This window comes from Pristiophorus japonicus, chromosome 10 (genome assembly GCF_044704955.1).
Source record: "Pristiophorus japonicus isolate sPriJap1 chromosome 10, sPriJap1.hap1, whole genome shotgun sequence".
Classification (NCBI taxonomy): Eukaryota; Metazoa; Chordata; class Chondrichthyes; family Pristiophoridae; genus Pristiophorus; species Pristiophorus japonicus.
Window position 1 is genome coordinate 44741427 of NC_091986.1, and position 16798 is coordinate 44758224.

Genomic DNA, 16798 nt, shown 5'->3' on the forward strand with positions numbered 1-16798 from the left:
TTCGTTCCTTGGGTTACTCAACTACTTTGGTAATTTCTTACCCAGATTGAGCACTTTACTAGCGCCACTGCATGTGTTACTAAGAAAAGGTGACAACTGGATCTGGGGTGTGCATCAAGATAGAGCCTTTGAGAAAGCCAAGAATCTGCTATGTTCAAACAAGTTGCTTGTTCATTATGATCCATGTAAGTGTCTTGTATTGGCCTGTGATGCTTCATCATATGGGGTTGGCTGTGTACTCCAACAAGCAAATGAATTGGGCAAGCTACAACCTGTTGCGTATGCTTCGAGAAGTCTGTCTAAAATGGAAAGAGCTTACAGTATGGTAGAGAAAGAAGCCTTGGCCTGTGTGTATGGGGTAAAAAAAAAAAAATACACCAATACCTGTTTGGTCTTCATTTTGAACTAGAAACGGATCACAAGCCACTCATTTCATTGTTTGCAGACAACAAAGGTATTAATACCAATGCATCGTCCCGTATTCAAAGGTGGGTGCTGACATTGTCTGCCTATGATTACTTCATCCATCATAGACCTGGTACTGAGAATTGTGCCGATGCACTGAGTCGTCTGTCCTTACCCACAACTGAGATGGAGATGCCTCAACCTGCAGATCTACTGTTAGTAATGCATGCTTTTGAGCGTGAAGGAAACCCTGTCACTGCTCAACAAGTTAGGATCTGGACCAGCCATGACCTTATTTTATCGGTTGTGAAACGGTGGTGATTGGTTTGCCATACCTATGGAGATGCGTGAGGAAACCAAACCTTACAACCGTTGCAAGGATGAACTGTCCATTCAGTCAGACTGTTTACTGTGGGATAATCGTGTAATCATGCCAAAGAAAGGTAGAGAAATATTTGTGCGTGAACTTCATAGCACTCATCCTGGTATTGCCATAATGAAGTCCATTGCTAGGTCTCATGTATGGTGGCCTGGAATTGACTCTGCTCTGGAATCATGCGTGTCTCAGTGCAATTCTTGCATGCAGCTAAGTAAAGTACCAGCGGAATCTCCGCTGAGTCTTTGGTCGTGGCCATTAAACCATGGTCGAGGATCCACATTGATTTTTCAGGCCCGCTCCTAGGAAAGATGTTTTTATGTCGTAGTGGATAGAGTGTGTTATTATGTCATCCAGCATGTCTACAGCTACCACTGAGAGCCTTTGTACCATGTTTGCTACTCATGGTTTGCCTGACATTGTTGTGAGCGACAACGGATCTTGCTTCACAAATCTTGAGTTTCAGGAGTTCATGAAACTCAATGGCATCAGACATGTGAGATCAGCTCCATTCAAGCCAGCTTCTAATGGTCAAGCAGAGTGTGCCATTCAAACAATCAAGCAAAGTATGAAACGTGTAACCCAGGGTTCACTGCAGAGACGGTTGTCATGTGAAAAAGGAATGGCAGTAATCATGGGGGATTTTAACCTACATATCGATTGGTCAAATCAAATCGCACGGGGTAGCCTGGAGGAAGAATTCATAGAATGCATACGGAATTGGTTCTTAGAACAGTATGTTACAGAACCTACAAGGGAGCAAGCTATCTTCGATCTGGTCCTGTGTAATGAGTCAGGAATAATAAACGATCTCCTGGTAAAAGATCCTCTCGGAATGAGTGATCACAGTATGGTTGAATTTGTAATACAGATTGAGGGTGAGGAAGTAGTGTCTCAAACGAGCGTACTATGCTTAAACAAAGGGGACTAGAGTGGGATGAGGGCAGAGTTGGCTAAAATAGACTGGGAACGCAGACTAAATGGTGGCACAATTGAGGAACAGTGGAGGACTTTTAAGGAGCTCTTTCATAGTGCTCAACAAAAATATATTCCAGTGAAAAAGAAGGGCGGTAAGAGAAGGGATGGCCAGCCGTGGATAACCAAGGAAATAAAGGAGAGTATCAAATTAAAAACCAATGCGTATAAGGTGGTCAAGGTTAGTGGGAAACTAGAATATTGGGAACATTTTAAACAACAGCAAAGAATGACTAAGAAAGCAATAAAGAAAGGAAAGATAGATTATGAAAGTAAACTTGCGCAAAACATAAAAACAGATAGTAAAAGCTTTTACCGATATATAAAACGGAAAAGAGTGACTAAAGTAAATGTTGGTCCCTTAGAAGATGAGAAGGGGGATTTAATAATGGGAAATGTGGAAATGGCTGAGACCTTAAACAATTATTTTGCTTCGGTTTTCACAGTGGAAGACACAAAAACCATGACAAAAATTGCTGGTCACGGGAATGTGGGAAGGGAGGACCTTGAGACAATCACTATCACTGGGGGGGTAGTGCTGGACAGGCTAATGGGATTCAAGGTAGACAAGTCCCCTGGTCCTGATGAAATGCATCCCAGGGTATTAAAAGAGATGGTGGAAGTTATAGCAGATGCATTCATTATAATCTACCAAAATTCTCTGAACTCTGGGGAGGTACCAGTGGATTGGAAAGCAGCTAATGTAACGCCTCTGTTTAAAAAAGGGGGCAGACAAAAGGCAAGTAACTATAGGCCGGTTAGTTTAACATCTGTAGTGGGGAAAATGCTTGCAGCTATCATTAAGGAAGAAATAGCGGGACATCTAGATAGGAATAGTGCAATCAAGCAGACGCAACATGGATTCATGAAGGGGAAATCATGTTTAACTAATTTACTGGAATTCTTTGAGAATATAACGAGCATGGTGGATAGAGGTATACCGATGGATGTGGTGTATTTAGATTTCCAAAAGGCATTCGATAAGGTGCCACACAAAAGGTTACTGCAGAAGATAAAGATATGCGGAGTCAGAGGAAATGTATTAGCATGGATAGAGAATTGGCTGGCTAACCGAAAGCAGAGAGTCGGGATAAATGGGTCCTTTTCGGGTTGGAAATCGGTGGTTAGTGGTGTGCCACAGGGATCGGTGCTGGAACCACAACTGTTTACAATATACACAGATGACCTGGAAGAGGGGACAGAGGGTAGTGTAACAAAATTTGCAGATGACACAAAGATTAGTGGGAAAGCGGGTTGTGTAGAGGACACAGAGAGGCTGCAAAGAGATTTAGATAGGCTAAGCGAATGGGCTAAGGTTTGGCAGATGGAATACAATGTCGGAAAATGTGAGGTCATCCACCTTGGAAAAAAAAAAACAGTAAAAGGGAATATTATTTGAATGGGGAGAAATTACAACATGCTGCAGTGCAGAGGGACCTGGGGGTCCTTGTGCATGAATCCCAAAAAGTTAGTTTGCAGGTGCAGCAGGTAATCAGGAAGGCGAATGGAATGTTGGCCTTCATTGCGAGAGGGATGGAGTACAAAAGCAGGGAGGTCCTGCTGCAACTATACAGGGTATTGGTGAGGCTGCACCTGGAGTACTGCGTGCAGTTTTGGTCACCTTACTTAAGGAAGGATATACTAGCTTTGGAGGGGGTACAGAGACGATTCACTAGGCTGATTCCGGAGATGAGGTGGTTACCTTATGATGATAGATTGACTAGACTGGGTCGTTACTCGTTGGAGTTCAGAAGGATGAGGGGTGATCTTATAGAAACATTTAAAATAATGAAAGGGATAGACAAGATCGAGGCAGAGAGGTTGTTTCCACTGGTTGGGGAGACTAGAACTTGGGAGCACAGCCTCAAAATACGGGGGAGCCAATTTAAAACCGAGTTGAGAAGGAATTTCTTCTCCCAGAGAGTTGTGAATCTGTGGAATTCTCTGCCCAAGGAAGCAGTTGAGGCTAGCTCATTGAATGTATTCAAATCACAGATAGATAGATTTTTAACCAATAAGGGAATTAAGGGTTATGGGGAGCGGACGGGTAAGTGGAGCTGAGTCCACGGCCAGATCAGCCATGATCTTTTTGAATGGCGGAGCAGGCTCGAGGGGCTGGATGGCCTACTCCTGTTCATAATTCTTATGTTCTTATGTATATTGCTCAGTTACAGGTCAAGACCTCATAAGCTTACTGGGGTTCCTCCTGCTGAACTACTGATGAAGAGAAATCTCAAGACCAGGCTTTCTCTTGTTCACCCTGATTTGAATGATCATGTTGAAAACAGACGTCAAAGACTGCAATGGTGTCATGATCGTGTTGCCATGTCACATGACATCTCGGTCAACGATCCGTTTTATGTACTGAACTATGGTCAAGATCCAAAATGGATCGCCGGCACTGTTACAGCCAAGGAGGGTAACAGAGTGTTTATTGTCGTGCTCAAGAATGGGAAAACATGCAGGAAACACCTTGACCAGGTTAAACTGTGGCACACAGATGAACTGGAACCGAGTGAGGAAGATGCAGTCAGTAACCAACCAACCACTGTTCACTCATCAGAGGACTCTGCTGACATTACTGACTCTGAACCTTCAGTCTCTGATGTGGTCATGACCACTCCCATCAGATCGGCTACTCAGCCGTCAGTCTCAACGGACTCAGAACGCTCGCTCAGAGCCAAAGTTGAACTGAGACGATCAACTCATGAGAGGAAAGGCCCAGACCGCCTTAATTTGTAAAAAGACTGTTGTTAAGATTTTAAAAGGGGGATGTTGTTATGTATTAATGTTTGGGGGTCACCAGACACCAGAGGGCGCCGTGGTCAGAGGTCATCAGGCTGAGTAGTGAAGATATGTGGTCCTCGCACATATTTGGTCAAGATGTTTGATCATGGAACGGTTAGGTTTGTTCATGTTATGTATTAATGCTTGGAGGTCACCAGACACCAGAGGGCACCACATTCAGAGGTCATCAGGCTGTACACATGTGGCATGTGTGCTTGGACACCTGTAGAAAAGCTGTGTGTCTTTGTCAAGCTGGTACTCTTGGGCTGGAATAAAGATGGATCAGGTTGTAGCTGAGTGAGTTTACAGTAACCAGACTCTTGAGTCATTACAGTTCACATTGGTCATATTTTACCTACAGATGTGAAAAAGAGTTGGAAGTTGGAATGATTCGATTATTTCTGATGAGTCAGATAGTTTTGTTACAAATAGAGTACCAGTAGCAAAACCTACATCTGATGTTAGTAAAGGTTAGTAAAGACAAATGTAGGTCCCCTGCAGTCAGAATCAGGGGAAGTCATAACGGGGAACAAAGAAATGGCGGACCAATTGAACAAGTACTTTGGTTCGGTATTCACTAAGGAGGACACTAACAACATTCCGGATATAAGAAGGGTCAGAGGGTCTAGTAAGGAGGAGGAACTGAGGGAAATCCTTTTTAGTCCGGGACATTGTGTTGGGGAAATTGATGGGATTGAAGGCCGATAAATCTCCAGGGCCTGATGGACTGCATCCCAGAGTACTTAAGGAGGTGGCCTTGGAAATAGCGGATGCATTGACAGTCATTTTCCAACATTCCACTGACTCTGGATCAGTTACTATCGAGTGGAGGGTAGCCAATGTAACCCCACTTTTTAAAAAAGGAGGGAGAGAGAAAACAGGGAATTATAGACCGGTCAGCCTGACATCAGTAGTGGGTAAGATGATGGAATCAATTATTAAGGATGTCATAGCAGCGCATTTGGAAAATGGTGACATGATAGGTCCAAGTCAGCATGGATTTGTGAAAGGGAAATCATGCTTGACAAATCCTCTGCAATTTTTTGAGGATGTTTCCAGTAGAGTGGACAAGGGAGAACCATTTAATGTGGTATATTTGGACTTTCAGAAGGCTTTCGACAAGGTTCCACACAAGAGATTAATGTGCAAAGTTAAAGCACATGGGATTGGGGGTAGTGTGCTGACATGGATTGAGAACTGGTTGTCAGACAGGATGCAAAGAGTAGGAGTAAATGGGTACTTTTCAGAATGGCAGGCGGTGAGTAGTGGGGTACCGTAAGGTTCTGTGCTGGGGCCCCAGCTGTTTACACTGTATATTAATGATTTAGACGAGGGGATTAAATGTAGTATCTCCAAATTTGCGGATGACACTAAGTTAGGTGTGAGCTGCGAGGAGGATGCTATGAGGCTGCAGAGCGACTTGGATAGGTTAGGTGAGTGGGCAAATGCATGGCAGATGAAGTATAATGTGGATAAATGTGAGGTTATCCACTTTGGTGGTAAAAACAGAGAGACAGACTATTATCTGAAAGGTGACAGGTTAGGAAAAGGGGAGATGCAAAGAGACCTGGGTGTCATGGTACATCAGTCATTGAAGGTTGGCATGCAGGTACAGCAGGCGGTTAAGAAAGCAAATGGCATGTTGGCCTTCATAGCGAGGGGATTTGAGTACAGGGGCAGGGAGGTGTTGCTACAGTTGTACAGGGCCTTGGTGAGGCCACACCTGGAGTATTGTGTACAGTTTTGGTCTCCTAACCTGAGGAAGGACATTCTTGCTATTGAGGGAGTGCAGCGAAGGTTCACCAGACTGATTCCCGGGATGGCGGGACTGACCTATCAAGAAAGACTAAATCAACTGGGCTTGTATTCACTGGAGTTCAGAAGAATGAGAGGGGACCTCATAGAAACGTTTAAATATCTGATGGGTTTAGACAGGTTAGATGCAGGAAGAATGTTCACAATGTTGGGGAAGTCCAGAACCAGGGGTCACAGTCTAAGGATAAGGGGTAAGCCATTTAGGACCGAGATGAGGAGAAACTTCTTCACCCAGAGAGTGGTGAACCTGTGGAATTCTCTACCACAGAAAGTTGTTGAGGCCAATTCACTAAATATATTCAAAAAGGAGTTAGATGAAGTCCTTACTACTAGGGGGATCAAGGGGTATGGCAAGAAAGCAGGAATGGGGTACTGAAGTTGCATGTTCAGCCATGAACTCATTGAATGGCGGTGCAGGCTAGAAGGGCCGAATGGCCTACTCCTGCACCTATTTTCTATGTTTCTATGTTTCTATGTACTAGAAACAAATCCAAGAAAAAGTCAGAATTTAAGTCTGAATCCGAGTCAGGCAGACAAACTGTCTGAAGTTGTAGAGAATTCAAATGTAGATCAAGGGTTGCCCTTGGAGAAAAACTCTCCTCAGGCTCAGCCTAGAATGAGTCTAAGTTCAACAACAAGTTTGGAAAATTCTGTTCGAGAGCGAAGGTATCTTCAAAACAGAAAACAAGTGGTTAAGTTTTATTTGTAAATATGATAAAATAAGTCCTTATCTTTTGTTGTGCATAACCATGCAAGTTATGTATCAAGATTATTTTGTTTTGATTACTTTTTCATTAAGGTGCGGGAAGTGTAATATAGACCTCCACCTAGTTTGTAAGGGTGACCCCAAGCTTCCGGTCGCTTGTCACTTTAATTCTCCGTTCCACTCCCACTCTGACCTCTCCGTCCTTGGCCTCCTACACTGTTCCAATGAAGCTCAACGCAAGCTCGAGGAACAGCAATTCATCTTTCGTTTAGGCACTTTACAACCTTCTGACTTCAACATCGAGTTCAACAATTTCAGACCATAATCTCTACCTCATTTTTGTCCCTTTCTTTTTTTACAAACCCCACTTTTTTTTCTCTGTCCCATGGCAGCTGGTGATGATGCTGTCATTCACACCCAATTTAGACTCATCTTTTGTTTCTTAAATTGTTCGTTTTTGCTCATCATCCCTCTTGTCTCTCAATCTCTTCTGCCTTCCATCCTATCACAGGCTTTCCCTTTTGTTCTTTCCTTCTCTCCCCCTTTCACTGCCCCTGCACTTCCTGAAGAATCCGTTGCATCTCGAACTTTTCCAGTTCTGATGAAGGGTCACAGACCTGAAACGTTAGCTCTATTGCTCTCCACAGATGCTGCCTGACCTGCTGAGATTGCCAGCATTTTCTGTTTTTATTTCAGAATCCAGGATCCGCAGTATTTCGCTTTTCTAATATCTCCTTACGTGCCTTGGTGTCAATTTTGTTTGATAATGATCTTGTGAAGCACCTTGGGAAGTTTTACTTTGTTAAAGGCGGTCTATAAATGCAAGTTGTTGCCATTGTAATGCACTTTTAAAGGCTAGAGGTTTAAGAAACATATAATGGGCACTGTGAATGCCAAAGGAGGAAGGGAATTACCCACCTCAGGCTGAGCTTCATTATCTTGATTACTGGCGAGCATCTCTTCACTAGCCTCGGTGGTTTCGATGCTGGGAGGGATCAGGAACCTGCTTCGCTCCTGCTGCTGACTCTCTCGCAGGCTGTGGATGATGCTGCATGACTGTTGCTGTTTCTAAAGACACAGGACAACATTTGCTCAGGAAGGTAAGGCGACATGAGGAAAAACAGTTTTACGCAGCGAGTGGTTAGATCTGGAACACACTGCCTGAAAGGATGCTGGAGGCAGGCTCAATCGTGGCTTTTAAAAAGGAGTTGGATAAGTAACTGCAGGAAAAATTTTTTACAGGGTTACGTGGAAGGGGCAGGTGAGTGGGCAAAAATTTGGCAGATGGAGTATAATGTAGGAAAATGTGAGGTTATCCACTTTGGCAGAAAAAATAGAAAAGCAAATTATAATTTATATGGAGAAAAATTGCAAAGTGTTGCAGTACAGAGGGACCTGGGGGTCCTTGTGCATGAAACACAAAAAGTTAGTGTGCAGGTACAGCAAATAATCAGGAAGGCAAATGGAATGTTGGCCTTTATTGCAAGGGGGATACATTATAAAAGCAGATAAGTCCTGCTACAACTGTACAGGGTATTGGTGAGGCCACACCTGGAGTACTGCGTACAGTTTTGGTCTCCGTATTTAAGGAAGGATATACTTACATTGGAGGCTGTTCAGAGAAGGCTCACTGGGTTGATTCTGGAGATGAGGGGGTTGACTTATGAAGATAGGTTGAGTAGGTTGGGTCTAGACTCATTGGAGTTCAAAAGAATGAGAGATGATCTTATCGAAACATATAAGATAATGAGAGGGCTCGACAAGTTAGATGGAGAGTATATTTCCACTCATAGGGAAAATTAAAATGAGGGGACATCGGGCCCAATTTTCCCCAATCCTTTTTTCGGCGCACTTACCTTAAATGCGCCGACTTTGCGTGCTGGAAACGGCGGTGAAAAAAAGTGGCCCCATCCTGCGATGAGCATGCGCAGTGAAGTCTGCGCGCATGCACCTCGCCCTCCCAGCGTGTCCTGCGGGCTCTGAGCAGGACCCGATGCTCACAGCCCTTATCCCCGGCCGAGTGGCCTCCTGCACCGGCCGGCCCGCTGAGTTCCCGTGCCGAGGTAGGACTTCAGTTTTATTTCTTATTTATTTATGGTTATGCTTTGTTTAGTGAGGAGAGTTTTGATTGGCGGGGGGGAGGGGGTCGACTTTAAAAAAAAAACTTGATTCTGGCATAAAGGTAGGACTTCTATTTTTTATTTGTTATTGATTGATTGCTTATTACTTTTTGGCCTTTGTTTAGTGCTTTGTAAGTCTTGCTGCAGGTCCTCTCAGCTTCCTTGTATTTTTTATTTGTTATTGAATGTTTATTTTTGTGCTTTGTTTAGTACTTTGTAAGTCTTGGTGCTTTAAATGTACCAACCTGTGCCGAATTCATAACTGGCCGCTATGTTTTTCAGAGCTGGCCACAAACACTGACCTAAGTCGATTTTGAATAAGTTTTAACTGGCCAAAATGGCATAAATGGCCAAAACTGGCGTGTTTGGGAACACACCCTTTTGAAAATAAAACTGAACTAAAAAAAAAATAGTACCTAACTGACTTACTTTGGAGCAAATTTTTTGGGGAAAATGGCATTTTTTAAACTTATGCCGGAAAAAACAATTTACTCCAAAAAAATTGATGCAAGTTGATATGTCCTTACTATACAGTATAAATGCACACGAGACCCATACTTGAGAGAAGTTCACTCTGTGACCAGTTACCTTTATTACCAAGACCTCAAGTGATGAAGGTGGATGGAGCTTCCCCTGTTATACCTGAAAGTCCAAGTTAAGAGTGTCTCCCACAAGTTCACCCCCTTGTGGTCAATGTTCTCAAGGTGTACAACTTAGGTCAGCTTATACATGGGTTACAATGACAGTTGAATACATGACATCACCTCCCCCCCAAAGTCTTATTGGGATCACAAGTTAAGTCTCTCTGGTGGTTTACGCTCCCTTGTAGAGCGCCAGAGTTGGGGCTCTGGTTGTTGGGCGCTGGCCTGAGTGTCTGTTGTTTGTGGCTGCCCAGTCTCCATTCAGCACACATTTCTTAACTGAAGACAATAGCGGGTCTTTATTTGTCCAGACTTTAATCTGACGGGCTGTCACAGGTGAGCCTTCGCTTTCGAAAGCTTCAACAGCCATGACCATCTCAGCATCATGCTCAGTTGCCCCCTCAGTGGTGGCTAGTGGGTGCCTACTGAGTGCATCAGCGCAGTTTTCAGTGCCCGATCTGTGCCGAATTGTGTAGTCATAGGCGGCTAATCTAAGTGCCCATCTCTGTATGCGGGCCGATGCATTCGCATTTATGGCCTTTTTGTCGGCCAAAAGGGACGTTAGGAATTGTGATCTGTCTCCAGCTCAAATTTCCTGCCAAACAGGTACTGGTGCATTTTTGTTACTGCATATACACCTGCTAGCGCTTCGTTTTCTACCATCCAGTAGCTCCTTTCTGCCTGGGATAGACTTCTGGAGGAATAAGCTACTGGCTGTAACTGACCATTGGCATTCACATGCTGCAACACACACCCGACCCCATAGGACAACGCATCGCACGTTAGAACAAGTTTCTTACATGGGTCATATAACGTTAATAGTTTGTTGGAGCATAACAAGTTGCGTACTCTATAAAAAGCCTTTTCCCGGCTGTCCCCCCAGACCCAATCGCGACCTTTGCGTAGGAGCACGTGTAGCAGCTCTAACAGCGTGCTCAATTTGGGAAGAAAGTTACCAAAATAGTTCAGGAGCCCCAGGAACGAACGCAGCTCCATCGTGTTACGAGGTCTGGGTGCTCTCTGGATCGCTTCCGTTTTGGACGCAGTGGATTTGATCCTGTCTGCTGCTACCCTCCTCCCCAGGAATTCTACCTATGGAGCTAAGAAGATGCACTTCGCCTTTTTCAGTTGCAGCCCTACCTGGTCCAGTCTGTGTAGCACCTCCTCCAAATTGTGGAGGTGTTCTTCAGTATCGCGATCCGTGATGAGGATGTCGTCTTGAAAAACCACCATCCTTGGAATTGACTTGAGGAGGCTTTCCATATTTCGCTGAAAGATTGCGGCGGCCGAACGAATCCCGACCGGATATCTGTTATACTCAAACAACCCCTTGTATGTCGTGATGGTGGTCAGCTCCTTCGACTCACTTGCCAGCTAGCTCCTGGGTCATGTAAGCTGAGGTCAGGTCCAATTTTGAAAAAAGTTTGCCACCGGATAGCGTCGCAAAGAGGTCCTCCGCTCTCTGTAGCAGGTACTGGTCTTGGAGTGACACCCGATTGATGGTGGCCTTGTAATCGCCACATATCCTGACCGACCCATCTGCCTTGAGCACCAGCATGATCGGGCTCACCCAGTCACTCAATTCGACTGGCGAGATGATGCCTTCCCACAGCAGGCGGTCCAATTCGCATGCTATCTTTTACCGCATCACATACAGCACCGTTTTGGCCTTGTGGTGTACTGGCCTGGCGTCTGGGTTTATGTGAATCACTACCTTGGCCCCCATGAAAGTGCTGATGTCGGGTTGAAATAATGAGTCAAATTTGTCCAGCACCTGTGAGCATGATACTCGCTCCACAGTCGAAATTGCATTGACATCGCCCCATTTCCAGTTCATGACAGCAAGCCAACTCCTCCTCAGTAGTGCGGGACCATCCCCCGGGACAATCCAGAGTGGCAACCTATTCTCCGAATCTTTGTGGGTCACGACTACCGTGGCGCTGCCTAGCACCGGAATGATCTCCTTTGTATATGTCCGTAGCTGTGCATCAATCGGCAATAATTTTAGCCTCCTGGTCTTGGACACCCATAACCTTTCGAACTGTTTGATACTCATCAGGGACTGGCTGGCCCCCGTGCCTAGCTCCATTAATACTGGGATGCCATTGAGGAGCACTTTCATCATTATCGGTGGCGTCCTCGTATATGAACTGTATATATGCCCCACATGAACTCGCTAAACTTCAGCTTCCAGCGATTTCCCCCAGTATTCATTTGGCCTTGTAGGGCTTACATCGGGCCCGTCCTCCTCATACATCAACCTGGCTGCAGGCTTCCTGCACTTACGTGCCAAGTGATTGCTGACATTGCAGTTTCTGCAGGTATATTGCTGATACCTGCAAGCTCTGGCTGGGTGTTTGCCTCCACACCTCCAGCATGAGCTGGAGGCCCCGTTGTTGGAAACAAAAGGTCCATTACTAGTCGATCGTCTCTGACTGTCTCTGTAACTGTCCTTAAGCGCACCATTGAGAGGAGTTGATGGCCCCATTACTGGCCGCATTGTCCGTTGCGATGGCATGAATCACCATTCAGCTAGCCATTGTCTCTGTTGAATTCCCCCTTTGGGTTCGACTACATGCTGGGGCAAGTCCGATTGCCCTTGTCTGCATAGAGAACTCTGTGCCGTGTTAACAATGTTGACTCCCTGGTCGTTTGCCGCATTTGAGCCAAGATTTTTGTCATACATCATTCTGGTCTCTTCCTCCCCTGAGATAAATGTCTGGGCTATCAGAGCCGCAGTTTCCAAGGTCAAGTTTCCTGAAAACCCCAGCGTGCCCGATGCCCTCAATAAAAAAGTCTCGCAGCATCTCCGCTCTGCATGCATCTGTGAACTTACATAGGCTCGCCAGTCGCCGGAGATCTGCCACGAAGTCTGGAACGCTTGGCCCTTCTCGCCGCCGGTGCATGTTAAACCGGTGTCTCGCCATGTGCATGGTGCTCACCGGTTTAAAGTGTTCCCTGATCAACTTACTGAGTTCTTCGAACATCTTGTCCGCCGGCTTCTCTGGAGTAGAAGGTCCTTCATCAGGGAGTACGTTGTGGATCCACAAACTGTCAGGAGATGAGCCCTGCATTTGTCGGCCGAATCCTGTTCCAACCATTCCTTAATGACAAAACTTTGCTGTCGTCTCTCAATAAAGTCGTCCCAATCATCATCAACACAGTACCTCTCTTCTGTGCTGCTAGTGGCCATGCTCGCGTGGTTTAAATCCCAGTTTCACGTCGCCAATGATATGTCCTTAGTATACAGTATAAATGCACACGAGGCCCATACTTGAGAAAAGGTTACTCTGTGACCAGTTACCTTTATTACCAAGACCTCAAGTGATGAAGGTGGATGGAGCTTCCCCTTTTATACCTGAAGGTCCAGTTTAGGAGTGTCTCCCACAAGTTCACCCCCTTGTGGTCAATGTTCTCAAGGTGTACAACTTAGGTCAGCTTATACATGGGTTAAAATGATAGTTGAATACATGACACAAGTCTTGGCCAAAATTAGGCCCATTGTCTCAGAATAAGGGGCCGCCCATTTAAAATTGAGATGAGGAAGATTTTCTTCTCTCTGAGCGGAGCTGCGTGCCCTGGAACCAGCGTGGTGACGTAGTACCTCAGAGCTGGTGTAGGAGAGCGACGTCTTGGAGGAGGGCGACTGGATTGGACGTCAGCATAACCCAGGTCAGTGATTGGAGCGTGGGCAGGTACAGCAGGAGCGGCGAGGTTGGGGTGAAGGAGTGGTGAGAGATTGCAGAGCGATGTGATCGGGGCCCAGGGGAAGCGTAAGTTCGGGGCCAGGGGTCCATGGGCAGCACGGGCCAGCCCACACTGTGATATGTGTGCACACTAGTTCCATGCAGCAGAGCTGGTCTCCAGTCGTCTTGGTTAATCCTTGCCACTGGACCAAGACCTAGCTCTGTCAAGGCTGTGTGGTGGCTGGTACGCAACGGTCACCACACGTTAAAAAAATCCACGCACAGGCATCTTCCACCCTTCAAGATGTAGTTCGGGATCTGGAATATTAGGTCCTTCATTGAAACACCTGTGAACTCATCCCTTTTTGGTGTGGAAGCAAGTCATCCTCGTTTCGAAGGACCACCTAAGAAGTAAATCTGTGGAATTCTCTGCCCCATAACAGATTTTTGAGCGATAAGGGAATAAGGGGTTATGGGGAGCAGGCAGGGAAGTGGAATTGAGTCCATGATCAGATCAGCTCGAGGGGTCAAATGGCCTACTCCTGCTCCTATTTCTTGTATTCTTGTGAGTGGGACTAGCTGAAGTGTTCTTGCAGATGGCCGGCACGGGCTCAACGGGCCCAATGGTCTCCTTTTGTAGTGTAACCATTCTATGATTTATTTCAGGTCTGGAAATATTTACATTCGAGATGGAAGGTGAATCCATTGAAACTGGTCATGAGATTTGATTTTTACAGCCTCTGGAAGAGCAAAAGAGGCAGCCCGGAGTCTCCGCTAATCGGTAAATTGCGCCCAGAATCTGCCCGTTTGGCCAAATTTCCATGCAATCCCGTTAGCAGAAGCCCGAAGGTAAAATCTCCTGTGATTCAGCACAATCAAGCAGCGTAACTGATTTGTGACTGGAACAGGGTCAATGGGGCGTCAGGGAGGAATGGGATGGCCCAGGACATGAGCCATTCTTCAACCTGTGAAACCAATCGATTGATTTCTGCGGCAGCAGGGCAGGACTTGTGGCATGAACCGACTGCCGGTCACTCACGGCTGGGTGATTAACGCTAGAGTCATGTGACCATGGGGAGCCTGTGTGCCTGAGAGTCCGGCCACAATTCACTGAACGAGCGCAATAGGTGGAAAGTCGTCTTTGCGACCCGGGGGCTATGCTGAGTTTTGGGTGGGAAATAGGTTTGGACGAATGGTCTGTTGAACGGACATAAATGATCGCGCGGATACTTAGGCGTAATGCAGTTATGGGTGAAACTCACTTACCCTTAAAATTCTGCTTCTTTTGCGCTATCCGATTTGATTCTGCCCAGATCAAGTTGTTATCTGGCTGGGAGGCATGTGGAAATTCCAGGCTACGATGTGAAAAGGGAAATTCACCTTAATTGGAACCTTGGTTAGATCACAGTTGGAGTACTATGAGCAGTTCTGGTCGCCATATTATAAAAAAGGATATAGAAGCACTGGAGAGGGTGCAAAGAAATTTATGATAGCAGAACTGCGAGGTTATACCTATCATGAACAGGTTGAGGATCATTCCTCTAGAAAAGAGAAGACTGAGGGGTGAACTGATTGAAGTCTTTAAAATGATGACAGGTTTTGAGAGAGTAGATACAGAGAGGAGAAATTCACATGGGCGTTGTCAGCACCAGCCTCACGGGTCGCTCGCGGGGTGAAAGTGAAAGGGGAGGTGCACGCCGCCATTTCATTTTGTCCTCCGACTTATCGGCCCGGCCTCTGTGAGTTTACCTGCGGGTCCATGCCGCAATGGTGCAGCCCGGCACCCTGCATCCCCAGTGGCCTATTGGGAGCTCGCAGCGTGCCCTCCTGTGTAACGGAAGGGGAGGGCCCTGTGATCGCGTCAGCGCTAAGCAGAGAGGCTGTGTAGTGCTCCGACTTTTGCGCCCTTAGTGCCCCAGACCCGCCCCCGAGAGAAGGTGGAGCACCTGACATTGCGCTCCACTTCCTCTCGGGGGTGCTAACCTGGATTTTGGTCGCAGGATGGGACTTCTGCGCTGGGCACAGGAAGTCCAGCCTCGCCAAGGTTACGCAATTTTGGACCCAGAGTCACTGTTTCCACTTGTGGGAAAAGCAAGACCCATCAATACAAGATAGTTACCAAGAAATCCAATAGGGAATTCAGGAGAAACGCTTTACCCAGAGAGTGGTGAGAATGTGGAACGCGCTGCCACAGGGAGTAGTTGAAGCGAATAGCACAGATGCATTCAAGGGGAGGCTAGACAAGCATATGAGGGAGAAGGGAATAGAGGATTATGCTAATAGAGTTAGATAAGAAAAGATGGGAGGAGGCTCGAGTGGAACATAAACACCGGCATGGACTGGTTGAGCCGAATGGCTTGTTTCTATGCTGTACATTCTCTGTAATTATATTCCTGTTGTATTTAGCTTCTACCAAAAAGCACACAATTCTGAAGAAAGGAATAACTGTTTCATTCAGAACAGCCCAATCTTTTTGTGACACTTTATGTCTTATTTTCACATCTTAAATTGCTGTGCATGAATCACAGCGTTAAAGTCACAGCAGCTCAGAGCCATGAAGTCACCCAATACTATTAAAATGGCCTGAACATATAACTAATTATTCCAATTATTTTTCTAGGCACCAGGAGAGAACTGTTACTCTTTCAAAGCCACCGAATACATTACAAGCAAAGACAAGCATTACTGATTTTATTCCCTGCAGTCTTTTAAAAAAAAAGACAACATTTAGTTGATCTTTGTAGCTATGTAATATAAACAGAGGGCTGTGGAGGCTCAGTCGTTGAGTGCATTCAAGAACTGAGATCGATAGATTTTTGGATATTAAGGGAATCAAGGGATATGGGGTAGTGCAGAAAAGTGGAGTTGCGGTAGAAGATCAGATATGATCTCATTGAATGGCAGAGCAGGCTCGAGGAGCCGAATGGCCTACTCCTGCTCCTATTTGTCAGCTGTGGCTCTGTGGGTAGCACTCTTGCCTCTGAGTCAGAAGGTTGTGGGTACAAGTCCCACTCCAGAGATTTGAACACGGAAATCTAGACTGAGACTCCAGTGCAGAGCTGATGGAGTGCTGCACTGTTGAAGCTGCTGTCGTTCGGATGAGACGATAAACAGAGGTCCCGTCTTCCCTCTCAGGTGGACGTAAAATATCCCATGGCACTATTTTGAAGAAGAGCAGGGGAGTTATCCCCAATGCCCCGGCCAATATTTTTCACTCAATCAACATCACTAAAACAGATTATCTGGTCATTATCACATTGCTGTTTGTGGGAGCTTGCTGTGCGCAA

At 45.9% G+C, this 16798-nt stretch overlaps 1 protein-coding gene across 1 annotated transcript in view; it reads right to left on the reverse strand.

Annotated features, from left to right (window-relative positions):
• Positions 1 to 16798, reverse strand: part of nalcn (sodium leak channel, non-selective) — a 364870-nt gene that overhangs the window by 18632 nt on the left and 329440 nt on the right. Inside the window, exon 41 of the mRNA XM_070891788.1 lies at positions 7983 to 8132. Within this exon, the coding sequence (XP_070747889.1) occupies positions 7983 to 8132 (150 nt within the window). The remainder of the gene's footprint in view (positions 1 to 7982; positions 8133 to 16798) is intronic.